Source organism: Ursus americanus, chromosome 3 (assembly GCF_024610735.1).
Source record: "Ursus americanus isolate L20-20 chromosome 3, mUrsAme1.1.p, whole genome shotgun sequence".
NCBI lineage: Eukaryota > Metazoa > Chordata > Mammalia > Carnivora > Ursidae > Ursus > Ursus americanus.
The window spans coordinates 13,767,121-13,779,781 of NC_142129.1; the positions used below are offsets into that span (position 1 = coordinate 13,767,121).

At 48.2% G+C, this 12,661-nt stretch overlaps 1 protein-coding gene across 3 annotated transcripts in view; it reads left to right on the forward strand.

Moving 5' to 3' along the window:
• Window positions 1–11,092, forward strand: part of DENND2A (DENN domain containing 2A) — a 100,650-nt gene extending 89,558 nt beyond the window's left edge. For 2 of the 3 annotated variants that reach the window (XM_045792509.2, XM_045792510.2), the window contains exons 15-20: window positions 441–618; window positions 2,162–2,203; window positions 7,438–7,555; window positions 7,906–8,151; window positions 9,786–9,872; window positions 10,755–11,092. In XM_045792509.2, coding sequence (XP_045648465.2) covers window positions 441–618; window positions 2,162–2,203; window positions 7,438–7,555; window positions 7,906–8,151; window positions 9,786–9,872; window positions 10,755–10,786 — 703 coding nt within the window. In that variant the 3' untranslated portion in view covers window positions 10,787–11,092. The remainder of the gene's footprint in view (window positions 1–440; window positions 619–2,161; window positions 2,204–7,437; window positions 7,556–7,905; window positions 8,152–9,785; window positions 9,873–10,754) is intronic. The other variant, XM_087860788.1, reaches the window with a different exon arrangement.
• Window positions 11,093–12,661: the final 1,569 nt, after the last annotated feature.

Genomic DNA, 12,661 nt, shown 5'->3' on the forward strand with positions numbered 1-12,661 from the left:
GAGAATGCTAGTTTAGAATATAAAAGCTTCTTCAATAAGAGAAATTCGTGAGCATCCATGAGAAAAGAGGCTTTCTTTGATTTAGAAGGGTTTGGGGAAGGAGTGGAAGTGAATGATTTGGTCAAGACCTTATGAGAATATATTGCATGTGAAGGCACACTAGCAAAAATTAGTTGAGGCATTAAATTCATCCTACTAGCTGTGTCTCTCAAAGCCTCACCCAGGCCCCATGTGCCTGCTGTAATCTGTGTTAGGATGTGTTACACGCTGTACCTAATACGTGCATGATGCCTTTTCTGACCAACATGCCTTTGGGATGGAGTGTCCACATTTCTCTCCAGCTCCTCCTTGGAGGCTGCCCACCCTGGGAGCCTGACCTGGCCCAGTCCTGAGCTTTCCCTGAATCTGCCTCTTCTCCCCTTCTCTCCCCTCCGCCGCAGCACGCTGTCCAAGTGCTGCCACGCCATGGTGGCCGTCATCTACCCCTTCACCTGGCAGCACACCTACATCCCCGTGCTGCCGCCCGCCATGATCGACATCGTGTGCTCACCAACCCCCTTCCTCATCGGGCTGCTCACCAGCTCCCTGCCACTGCTCAGGGAGCTGCCACTGGAAGAGGTGAGCGTGGGGACGTCCCTGTTCCCTCCCTGTGGGGGCCAGAGGGCAGAGGGGAGGTGCTGGCTAAGGCACTGCAAGCACACAACATCAGGGGGAAGGGGAGCCCCGCAGTTTTGTCTGTTAGATACACCCCCCCAAGCCTCAGTAGACCCTCGGTGACTGCAAATTCAGTTTTCTCTAAATGAACCCGCTGGCCTGAGGGTGGCAATCTACAACTTAGCCAGATGTTAAAACACTTGGTCCATAAGTAGCCATCTACCCTATCCTTCCCTCCCTCTCCCCAACACCGAGGAAGAAAGCACACAAGAGCTAACAAGAGCTGGAATTTATATTTGGACTAATAACAAAGCTGACAAAGATAGTGCTGCTGCAAACAGGTCCTTTTTCACATTAGTTAAAAAGACAACCACCAAAATGTTTTGAATGATCCACTTCTGGGTTTTCAGGTTTGCCCCCAAGTAGGGAAAGTCTCCCTGGCATTTCGGTGGGTCTTTAGCCCCAGTCCCTTCCTCTAATTAATCTCCGCTCCCAGCAGTTGGAGAGGAAACCTCAGGGGCCTACATGATACCACTCACTTCTGAGCCCTCAGGGGAACGCCTGTCCCTGAAATTCATCCCAAGCCCCCGGATGTGGCTCCTCTGACTGCCCAGCTAGGCCTGAAGTCCCATCAGGTATTCACCAGCACACACGGGTCTTTGAGCATAGGTTTCCGAACCCCAAGGAGTTTGGGTATGCTGTGATCCCTGAAATGGCCAGTTCACCCCCCCAGACGTGTTTGAGAAGGAGGGAGAGAACTCCTCAGCTCCTGGCAGGGTCTCTGGAATGTATTAGAGCCTGTGTTTCCAGCTGTTGGTGAAAACATGATGGCCATGCAGGCCCATGCTCTTCCTGCAAGCAGAGGCCCAGCATTCTCCTCACCGTGTGCCCTAGGCAACTCACTTGCCTCACCGTACATCTGGCCCTGGGTCTCAGCCCCACTCGGAGGAGGGAAGGGAAAGGGGCTTATCCTAAAAACTTTGACTAATGAAAGCCCAGCACCTGCAACTTGATTCATTCTCCAGTTGGATCCACTCCTCTGGATTTCTCTCCTCCTCTATTAAGAGAAATGACAAGGCCAAGTGGATAGCGGGGAGGAGAGAGAGCCCTGGGAGTGGGGAGTGCAGAGTTGAATGGAATGGAAACAAGGGGAGTCCTCCACCATCTTCCACCCACCTCAGTAACCCACGCTCTGAAAATCTGTCCCAGAGGCTGTGCCTCAGACAGTCTCGGAACAGGGCAGCGAGTCCAGTCCGTGGCATACACATGTCCCAGCCTGCGGTTGTGGTGTTGAAAGCATGCAATTCTGGAAAGCCCTTCCCCACCCCCGACCTCCCCTCTTCATCATTTGTGGCTACAGTGGCAACGTCAGGAAACCACAAATGGGCCACTCCACCCCCCACCCCAGCTGCCTGTCTGGATGCCAAGAAGGAGCAAGGCTAAGAGTCTTTATCACTATATCCTGGAAGCCCTGATGACAGTAATCGTCCTTTTCCTCATGTTGCAGGTCCTTGTGGTCGACCTCGTCAACAATCGGTTCCTCAGACAGGTGAGTAAAAGGGCCAGCTTCCAACCTGCTGCTCTGTTTTCACCTCTCTGTTGTTGGGGAAATGGCTTTCCAGGTCTGGAAAGGCTCTTTGGTGGGCCTGGGATTGCAAAATAGGCAGGCGGGCTTGGGTGATCCCTGGCCAGGGCTGGACTGGAAGGAGGGCAGAAGGCAGGGGCCAAAGAGCAAGGGTTTGGCAAAGCATTGAGTTCCATGTGTTTTATCACAAAATGGTTTTCTAACAATTAGAAGCTTTGTATTGGTTATAACTGTAGATACTTGTCTTTTTCAAAATGTTTTAAAAAAATAACTGTTGGGGGCGCCTGGGTGGCTCAGTCGTTGAGTGTCTGCCTTTGGCTCAGGGTGTGATCTTGGCGTTCCGGGATCGAGCCCCACATCAGGCTCCTCCGCTGGGAGCCTGCTTCTTCCTCTCCCACTCCCCCTGCTTGTGTTCCCTCTCTCGCTGGCTGTCTCTCTGTCAAATAAATAAAATCTTTTTAAAAAAATAAATAAATAACTGTTAACAAAGTTCATGATACAACATCAAGTGGAAAAAATCAGGACACAAGATTATATACGCTGTTGTCCTGATCTTTTTTTTTTTTTTTTTATTAAAAGGAGAGAAAAAGAGAAAGAAACACAGTTGGCCCTTAAACAACACAGGGGTTAGAGGTGCACAGTTAAAAATCTGTGTATAATAACTTTTGACTCACCAACAACTTAATTACCAATAGCCTACTGTTGGTCAAAAGCTTTACTGATGACAGTCAATTAACACATATTTTGTGTGTTATATGTATTATATGCCGGATTCTTACTATAAGTTAAGCTAGGAAAAAGAAAATATTATTACAAAAATCATAAGAGAAATACACTTACAGGACTGTACTGGACTTACTGAAAAAAACCTGCCTATAACTGGCCCTGTGCAGTTCAAATCTGTATTGTTTAAGGGTCTGTGTGTGTGTGTGTCTGTGTCTGTGTCTGTGCGTGTGTGTGTGTCTGTGTCTGTGCCTGCCTCTAAAAAAGATTGAAAGAAAAACTCACCAAAACATGGATGCTGGCTGTCTTGGGGTAGAAGACTAAAAAGGACAGAGAATGAGTGATCTTAAATTGTTTTAATACTTTCATGTGTTTTCTGTACTGATCATAAACTACTCTCATTATCAGAGAAAATAATACACATTTACTTTTTTTTTTTTTAAGATTTTATTTATTATTTGAGAGAGAGAACATGCGAGAGAGAGAGCACGTGCGTGCACGCAAGCAGGGGGAAGGGGTAGAGGGAGAAGCAGACACCCTGCCGAGCAGGACCCTGGGATCATGACCAGAGCCAAAGGCAGACTGAGCCACCCAGGCACCCTACACATTTATTTTCTTGTTATCACTTGCCAAAGAGGGCTAAGTCCTAACAGATCTTGCAAAGAATCATTACAGACAGGTTTTCCAGGCATTCTCCTGGATTGCTTTTAAACTTGGAGTTGACATACTGCTGAAAAGTTCTGTGTTAATGTTTTGTTTTCTTCTGTTTTGAATCATTACGTCTGTCTACTTGCCCCTCCCCAGGGCCCTCCTTTCCTGACCAGAGTCCCCTGAATAGCACTAGCTATCCTACGGGGTGGGGGCAGTGGGGAACATTTATGAGAATCCACTAGGTGCCAGGCATTTTTACAAAGTAATTGTACTGCATTTAATTTTTCCCCCCAGTTTTGTTGAAATATTACTGACATATAAGTTTACGAGGTACAACATGATGTTATATTCTGTGAAATGATTATCACAATAAGATTAGTTGACACTTCTATCCCCTCAGATAATTAATTACGTTTTTTTGTGTGTGTGCTGCTAGCATTTGAGACCTACTCTTTTAACAACTTTTTTTTAAGATTTTATTTATTTATTTGACAGAGAGAGAGACAGCCAGCGACAGAGGGAACACAAGCAGGGGGAATGGGAGAGGAAGAAGCAGGCTCCCAGCAGAGGAGCCTGATGTAGGGCTCGATCCCAGGACCCTAGGATCATGCCCTGAGCTGAAGGCAGATGCTTAACCGCTGTGCCACCCAGGTGCCCCCAAATATGGCCCTTCTAAACAGGAACAGGGAGGGACACATTTTTAGGCTATCTATATACACATCCAGAAAGTTTCCTAAGTGCTTCTAACACTGTGCCTCCACCCCTCCATCTGTCATCTAATGGGAGATGTCACTCATGGGTGTGTGCCACACATGTGCCCAATGTGGAAGCAGAAGAAAGTTGGTAACCACCATGTTAGATTGTGTCTCCTTACAAAAAACTCTGCCTGTGCACCAGTCTAACCATGAGAAAAATATCAAACAAATTCTTATGGAGGGACATTCTACAATTCTGACCAGTATACCTAAGATGGCCAAGATCATGAAAACAAGGACAGCCTGAGAAACTGTCACAGCGAAGAGGGTCCCAAGGAGATATGACAATTAAATATAATGTGGTATGCTAGATCGGATCCTGGGTGGAGGGACAAACACATTAGGTTAAAACTAAAGAAATCTGGGGACACCTGGGTGTCTCAGTTGGTTGGGCTTCCAACTCTTGATTTTGGCTCAGGTCATGATCTCAGGATTGTGGGATCGAGCCCCGTATCGGGCTCTGCACTCATCGAGGAGCCTGCTTGGAATTCTCTCTCTCCTTCTCCCTCTGCTCCTCCCCCCCACTGATAGTGCTCTCACTCTCTCTCTCTAATAAATAAATACATAAAATCTTTAAAAAAACCATAAAGAAATTTGTATAAACCATGGGCTTTGGGTAAAGATAACATATCAATATTAGTTCATTAATTATAACAAATGTTTCAGACAAATGTAGGATGTTAATTATAGGTAAGACACCCAGGCGCCCCTCTTTTAACAACTTTCAAGTATACATTAGAGTCTTGTTAACTATAGTCACCATGCTGTGGATCAGATTCACAGAACCTATTTAATCTCATGACCTGAAGTTTGTACCCTTTGACCACACTTACCCATTTCCCCCACCCCCCTAGCTCCTGGCAACCATCATTCTACTATAATTCTGTGAATCCAGCTTTTTTTATATTTCATATGTAAGTGAGAACATACAGTATTTGTCTTTCTCTGACTCATTTCACTAAGCATAATGCCCTCAAGGTCCATCCATGTTTTCACAAAAGGCAGGATTCCCTTCTTTTTTTTAACTAATATTCCATTATATGTGTATATACATTCCATTGTGTGTATGTATACACACACACACACGCACACACACAATCTTATTTTCTTTATTCATTCACCCGTAAATGAACACTTAGGTTGTTTACGTGTCTTGGCCTTTGTGAATAGTGCTGTGATGAGCATGGTGGTGCAGGTATCTCTTCAAGATAGTGATTTCAGGGCCGCCTGGGTGGCTCAGTTGGCTGAGTGTCCAAATCTTGATTTCGGCTCAGGTCCTGATCTCAGGGTTGTGAGATCAAGCCCTGAGTCGGGCTCCGAGCTGGGCATGGAGCCTGCTTAAGATTATCTCCCTCTCCCTCTGCCCCTCCCCACTGCTCATGCATGTGCTCTCTTTCTCTAAAAAAAAAAAAAAAAAAGACGTTGACTTCATTTCCTTCAGATATATACTCAGAAGTGGGATTACTGAATCATATGGTAGTTCTATTTTTAATTTTTTGAGAAACCTCCATACTGTTTTCCATAGCGGCTGCACTAACCCACATTCCCACCAGCAGTGCACACGTGTACATCTATTGCTGACATTTCTTTCACTGTGCAGAAGCTTTCTAGTGTGATGTAGTCCTTGTTTAGTGTTGCTCTTGTTGCTTGTAGCTTTTGGTGTCATATCCAAAAAGCATTGCCAAGACCAATGTCAGGGAGCTCTTTCCCTGTTTATTTCTAGTAGTTTTAGTTTCAGGCCTTAATCTTTAAATGTTTAATCCATTTCATGCTGATTCTTGTAAGTGGTGTAAGATAAGGGTCCAATTTCATGCCTTTGCATGAATTTCCTGGCACCATTTATTGAAAAGGCCATCATTTCCCCCATCGAATTCTTAGCTCCCTTGTCAAATATTAGTTGACCACATATGCACGGGTTGGTTTCTGGGTTCTTGATTCTGTTCCATTGGTCTGTGGGTCTGTTTTCATGCCACTACCAGACTGTTTTGATTACTATAGCTTTGTTAATAAAGTTTGAAATCAGGAATTGTGATGCCTCCAGCTTTGTTGTTCTTTCTCAGGATCACTTTGGCTACTCAGTGTCTTTTGTGGTTCCATGTCAATTTTAGGATTGTTTTTTCTATTTCTATAAAAAATGCCATTGCAGTCTTGGTAGGGATTGTACTGAATCTATAGGTGGTTTTGGGTAATATGGACATTTTAACAATATTGATTTTTCCAGTCATCTTTCCATTTATATCTTTTTCACATTCCTTCATTGATGTCTTCTAAAGATTTTTTTTTTTTATTCGACAGAGATAGAGACAGCCAGCGAGAGAGGGAACACAAGCAGGGGGAGTGGGAGAGGAAGAAGCAGGCTCCTAGCGGAGGAGCCTGATGTGGGGCTCGATCCCATAACGCCGGGATCATGCCCTGAGCCGAAGGCAGACGCTTAACCACTGTGCCACCCAGGCGCCCCTCATTGATGTCTTCTATATCCCATTTAATCTTCACAATGTAGTAGATATTGATCCCCATTTTACAAGTGGGGAAATTGAGGCTCATATCACTTGTAAAAAGTAGAATCAAGAGGGGCGCCTTGCTGTTCAGTTGGAAGAGCATGTGACTCTTCATCTCAGGGTTGGGAGTTTGAGCTCCATGTGGGGTGTAGAGATTACTTAAATAAATAAAACTTTAAAAAAAAAAAAGTGGACTCAAGATTCAAACCTCAGATCTCTATCTCTAAATCATGTTTCTTGGGGTGCCTGGGTGGCTCAATCAGTTGAATGTCTACCTCCGGCTCAGGTCATGATCCCAGGGTTCTGGGATCGAGCCCAGTGTTGGGCTCCCTGCTCAATGGGAGCCTGCTTCTCCCTTTCCCTCTGCCACTCTCCCTGGTTGTGCTTGCTCTCTCTGTCAAATAAATAAAATCTTTAAAAAAATGAAAAAATAAATCACGTTTCTTCCACTAACCCGAAAACTGTGCCGGGATTGCCCTGCATTGTATCCAGTGTGACCTGTGGGCCAGGATGTCGCTCTCATCCCCAGAGGCACTGGGGCACTAGCCCACCTGCTTTTTCTGCTTTACAGATGGATGACGAGGATTCCATCCTGCCCAGGAAGCTTCAGGTGGCCCTGGAACACATTCTGGAGCAGAGGAATGACCTGGCTAGTGACCAGGATGAAGGGCCCCCGGACTGCAAGCATGGTAAGAGCTCAGCTGCTTCCGTCTCCCTCTTCCATCATTAGAGTCGGGCAGCCGGTGGGCAGGTGACCAACCCTTCCACATGACATTGAGTTAAGCAGGAAAACTGGCCAGAGGGGCGTGCCAGGAGAAAAACTGGGTGTGTAACCCCTTTATCTGGATCTCATGCTAACCATGAATCGTGAGAAAATTTTTTGGCCTAAAATACCCAATTAAAGGGGAGGAAGAAATGACTTCACCCTGGGTAAACTTTGTCACGGAGAATGATGATTCGCACTAGTCCTTGGGGCTGTCTCAGGCTCTACCTCAGCCCTCCGCCCTCACCAGTGCTGACCCTTCCCCACTTTGCTCAGGCCCTGAGTCCAGCCCCTTGAATGAGGTGGTGTCTGAAGCCTTTGTCCGCTTCTTCGTGGAGATCGTGGGCCACTATTCCTTGTTCCTGACGGCAGGCGAACGCGAGGAGAGGACCCTGCAGCGAGAGGCCTTCCGCAAAGCCGTCTCCTCCAAGAGCCTCCGCCGCTTCCTGGAGGTTTTCATGGAGACCCAGACTTTTCGGGGCTTCATCCAGGAGCGGGAGCTGCGCCGGCAGGATGCCAAAGGTTAGGGGACACCTTCTGTGTTGGGGGCCAAGGCAGCTAGAGACGCCCAAGCCCCCAGAGGCAGAGGAGCAGGGAAGAAGGTCATGGGGCTGGGGCTCAGGTGGGAGCAGCAGCGAGGCCTCCTGTGGAGAACGTTCCGTCTTGCTGCCTCGGAGCTGGTCCCACTGCCCCAGTGTCTGCCTGTCTTCTCTGGCTGTCTCTTTCCCTCCTCACATCCTCTCCCAGAACCACATTCCAGGTTCTGGAGTGAGGTTCTCCTTGTGTTCCATCTTTCCAACTTGATGGAACTCTCGAGAACATGCTTTCCTGTCTCTCATCGGTCCCTCTTCTCCTTTTCCTCAGGCCTTTCCTCCCTTCTGCCCTTCTTTCCTCCCAGTCTCCTCGGGGTGTGGCACTAGCGGGCAGGAGCCAGCTGGGGCGGGACAGGGGGAAAGAGTCTGGCTGTGTCCCCCACTTTGTGTGAGCGCCTCCTCACATTCAGCCTGACCAGCCACCCTGGAGGTAGGAGAGCAGAGACTCCCCAGCTTGGGGAGTTTGTGGGTCATCTCACCATGGAGCCTGCCCGTTCCCCTCCTGTGCTCTCTCTCCTCCCTTTTTTGTCCCCTCTGGCTGGGTTCCATCACACTTCCAGGGCTGGGGGAGGGGGAGCATGTGAGGGAGGATCAAATCACTCCCCTCTCTTTCTTGCATCATCTTAACTCCTTTTGGGAATCGGAAGGCTAGAAATATGTTAGTAAAGACTGTCACTGATGGGAATTAGACCTGGTGGGGGGAGAGATGCTTACCACGGAAGAGAAGCCGGTGCGGTGAACAGGCAGGACAGCCTCTGGCCCAGGCCCATGTCCTCTGGTGCTGTGATGGCCAAGCCTGGGTATAGGAACCAAAGCCCCACATTCCTGGAGCTTTTTGCAAAGTAAAGACAGAGACTGGCCCCACTTCAGGTATTCTGACAAGTGGTATCTGAAGAGACAAAAGGAAATTGATTAGAGTCTGAGTCACACTCCTAACGACAGGATTCCTTGAAATAGAAGCTCTGCTTACCAGAATATCTGCTTACAGATCAGTATTTGATAGAAAAGTCGAGACACAAAAGCTTAGAAGTAGCATGGAAGGCATCCTGTGTCCAGGGAAGATCAGTGAGAAAGGAAGACAATGCCTGAGGCGCACGCCCTGAGGCTAGAGGTGAAGGCAGCTGTGAGGTGCCCTGTCTGGCCTCCCTGAGCCGACAGCTGGCAGATGGATTCCCGGGAAGCTAAACCACATGGCCAGCGCCCCTCTTAGGGGAGAATAGGAAGAAAAGGGAGACTACAGGAGTCCTGAAAACCAGGGCTGTCTGGTTCATCTTTGAAACCGCGTGCCTGGCACAGTATAGACACTTGGAAGGTGTTTGTTGAATAAAAATAGGATTTCATGTGCGAGCGAGCTTTACAGCCTTCCAAAGACAGTTATTGCACAAGGCCGGGCAATTATAAGGGCAATAAAAACCCTTATAAACCTTATGATTCAAAGCATGTTTATAGGAGCAGCTTGTCTCAGAAGCTAGGTTTCTTTTTTATGGCCGTAAGGAAATAGATATGTTTAGGAAAGAGGGAGAGAGAAGGAACTAAAATGGCTGGGATTTCTCTTGCCAACAGGTCTGTTTGAGGTCCGAGCCCAAGAGTACCTGGAAACACTCCCCAGTGGAGAACACAGTGGTGTCAATAAGTTCCTGAAGGGACTCGGTAAGGCCCGGCAGTCTCAGTCCCCATCACCAGCCTCTGGTCCACTGAGTCTCGGCCGGTTCCTTCGATGGGGGCAGGCGCCGAATAACGCCAAACTCACTAGACTGAGGCCTCGTAAGCTCCTGTTCTGACATGGCCGCAGAGGATAGACAAGGGAACCAAAGGACCCCTCCCTGCCTCACCGGCCCCTGGCTGGTCTGCTCTATTTCTTCACGGTTCTCTCCCACACTCTTCAGTCTTTTGGGGAACGGAGCTTAGGAAGCATGAGGGGAACCGAAGAAGGGTGTTTGGCAGTGAGGACCTGGACCAGCCTTCCAGTTAGTGGAAATGTAAGAATTATAAGGACGTTGGGGCTCCTGGCTGGCTCGGTCTGTGGAACACGCAACTCTTGATCTCAGGGATTGTGAGTTCAAGCCCCACGTTAGGTGTAGAGATTACTTAAAAAATAAATAAGAATTAAAAAACAAAAAACACAAGAATTATAAGGACTTTGGTTTGATCGAGGGGGATGAGGCACACAGGAGGAGCTGCAAGTGGGCCATACTGGTGCCTTCCGCAGGACGGATGGTCTCCTGGGATGGCCCTCCTGCCCGCCCGTGCTGCTGGGGCTTTTCTCCTCATGTGGCTCCTCAAGGACACATTACGTTCCGTGCTTCCCGTGTCACCATTTCAGGAGCAAACGCTCCTCGGCAGCTCAGACACTCTTCCTTTCAAAACTCCCCCCCGTCTGAGGAAGATCCCTTTGCACCGGGGAGGTCGTGTGAGGAGAGGCCCCAGTGGTGGCGTGGGAGGCCACAGTCATCCCCACCACGTCCGGGAAGAAAAGGGCAGGATTTCACTTTTGTCTGCCCGGTGACATGTTCTCATTTTCTTTTTTTTTAGGCAATAAAATGAAGTTTCTCCACAAGAAATAACCTTCAGTTCAGCCTCCAGGGAAATCTTCTCCTAGGTGCAACCACATTTTTAAAAAACAGTCCTGGTGGCCTTTCTGAAACGCTGGGTCCTGGTTGTCGCAGGTGCGGAATAAAGGCCAGGATGGTTTCCGGCTGCCACAGGGCCTCCCCAGGACCCAGGGCCCAGCAGGTGCTGCTTCTTTGGAACAGCCCTGGAAAGGGGACCTGAGACGAGGCACAGCAGCAACATTCAAATGGACCGTTTGGGTTGTTGGGTTTGGGATTTTTTTATATTTTTACTCTTAGGTATTAAAAGAAAGAAAAGTGTTTGGGTTTTCTTTTTATTATGCCAGGGCTAAGAAAACTCTCTCCTGCCCTCTGCCATAGTGCCCTGGTTCATCCTGCCTGGCAGCGGGCTCTGAAGGAAAGAGGAGGGCAGGAGCTGTGACCAGGGACGGGGAAATAAGACACCGCTCTGGCCAGAGCTGGGGACAGACGCAGGTGTTAGGGGAGGAGGGCTGTGGTGGTCCTACAGCACCCGTGTTCACAGGTGTCTGGTGAGTCCGTTTGGGGAAAGGATTGGCCTGTGTGTGGAATGGGGCTGTATTGGGCCTGAAGGAAGAACAGAACACCCAAGGCATTTGGCTTCCTGGGCTGAGCTGCACTTCCAGGCCGGCCAGTGACGCCACCTGGTGGCCGAGGCCACTTGTCGTATTACCCACTCCTCTCCACCCGAATGGACCTGACACTTCCGGATGGCCTTTTTCTTCTCTTCGAAGCCATAGAACCATCCACTGCCCAAACAGTCCATGACTTTTAGAGGGACACACAAAAAGAGATCTCCTCATAAGATCTGTTAATAAAATATTCTTGGGGTCCTTAAAACACAGGAGCCACAGCTTTGACCCTATTCCCATTTATATTGTAGGGAATGTTTCCCATCTCATTGTAGGGACCCAGATCAGCATAAATGGAAGGGCTTGTGGTGTTGACGTTTACAAGAGAGGTCATCAGAACTTCGGGGCCTGCTTCATCAGACTCATGCACCAGCTAGGCAGCTTGCCTTCTCGGGACCGGAAGCAGAGAGGTGGGGGAAAAGGCTGCACCCCAAGTCCTGTCCTGCAAGGGTCACAGCAAGGATGCAGGACTAGAAGGCGGGCAGCACAGGCAAGTTCTCAAGCAGGCCTCAGGGCCACCAGTGTGGCCGACCCACTGCTTGCACATCCCACCAGCGGACCCCCTCTGGATGGCACCAGCAGTCCCAACAAAAACACAGAAGGGATGCGCTCTGACCTTGGCAGCGGCCCAAGGACTTGTGCCACTTGGCAGAGGTTCTCACCTTTAGAGAGTTGGGAGCAAGGGGGTCTTCTAAGGAAAAAAAAAAAAGAACAAGAAGAAAGTGAAGAAATGATTGATCTCTCATTCTACATTAGAGGCTCTTAACTGGAGTCGTGGATGACCCCCTCCCACCTGGAAGTTATAGCCAAGATTTGGTGTGCCTGTTTGTTCTTTAGGAGAGGGTCCACAGTTTATATCAGAGTCTCAGAGGGGTCCAAGGGCCCCCAAAATGGTTGGAACCAGGCTGTGCATCACAATTAGCCTCAGTAGGTATGTGTGATTGGGGTTGCGGGGGGAGATGGAAGGGGAATCTCTGAGTGTTGGGAGCTCAGGAATTTGTACCTAACCAGTTCCTCAGATTAGTTAATTTTATAAATAACAGTATTCTGCCCAGAGATGATCACTTTTAATATTTTGGAATATACCTTCTTTTCTAACTTATTTCATATTGTTTACTTAACACCTCCAAGTGAATAAATACACTTCTTTGTCAACATTTCTAATGACTGTGTAACACTCTGTTTTACAGATGTATTAGGAGTTAGTTTACCAGTCCTC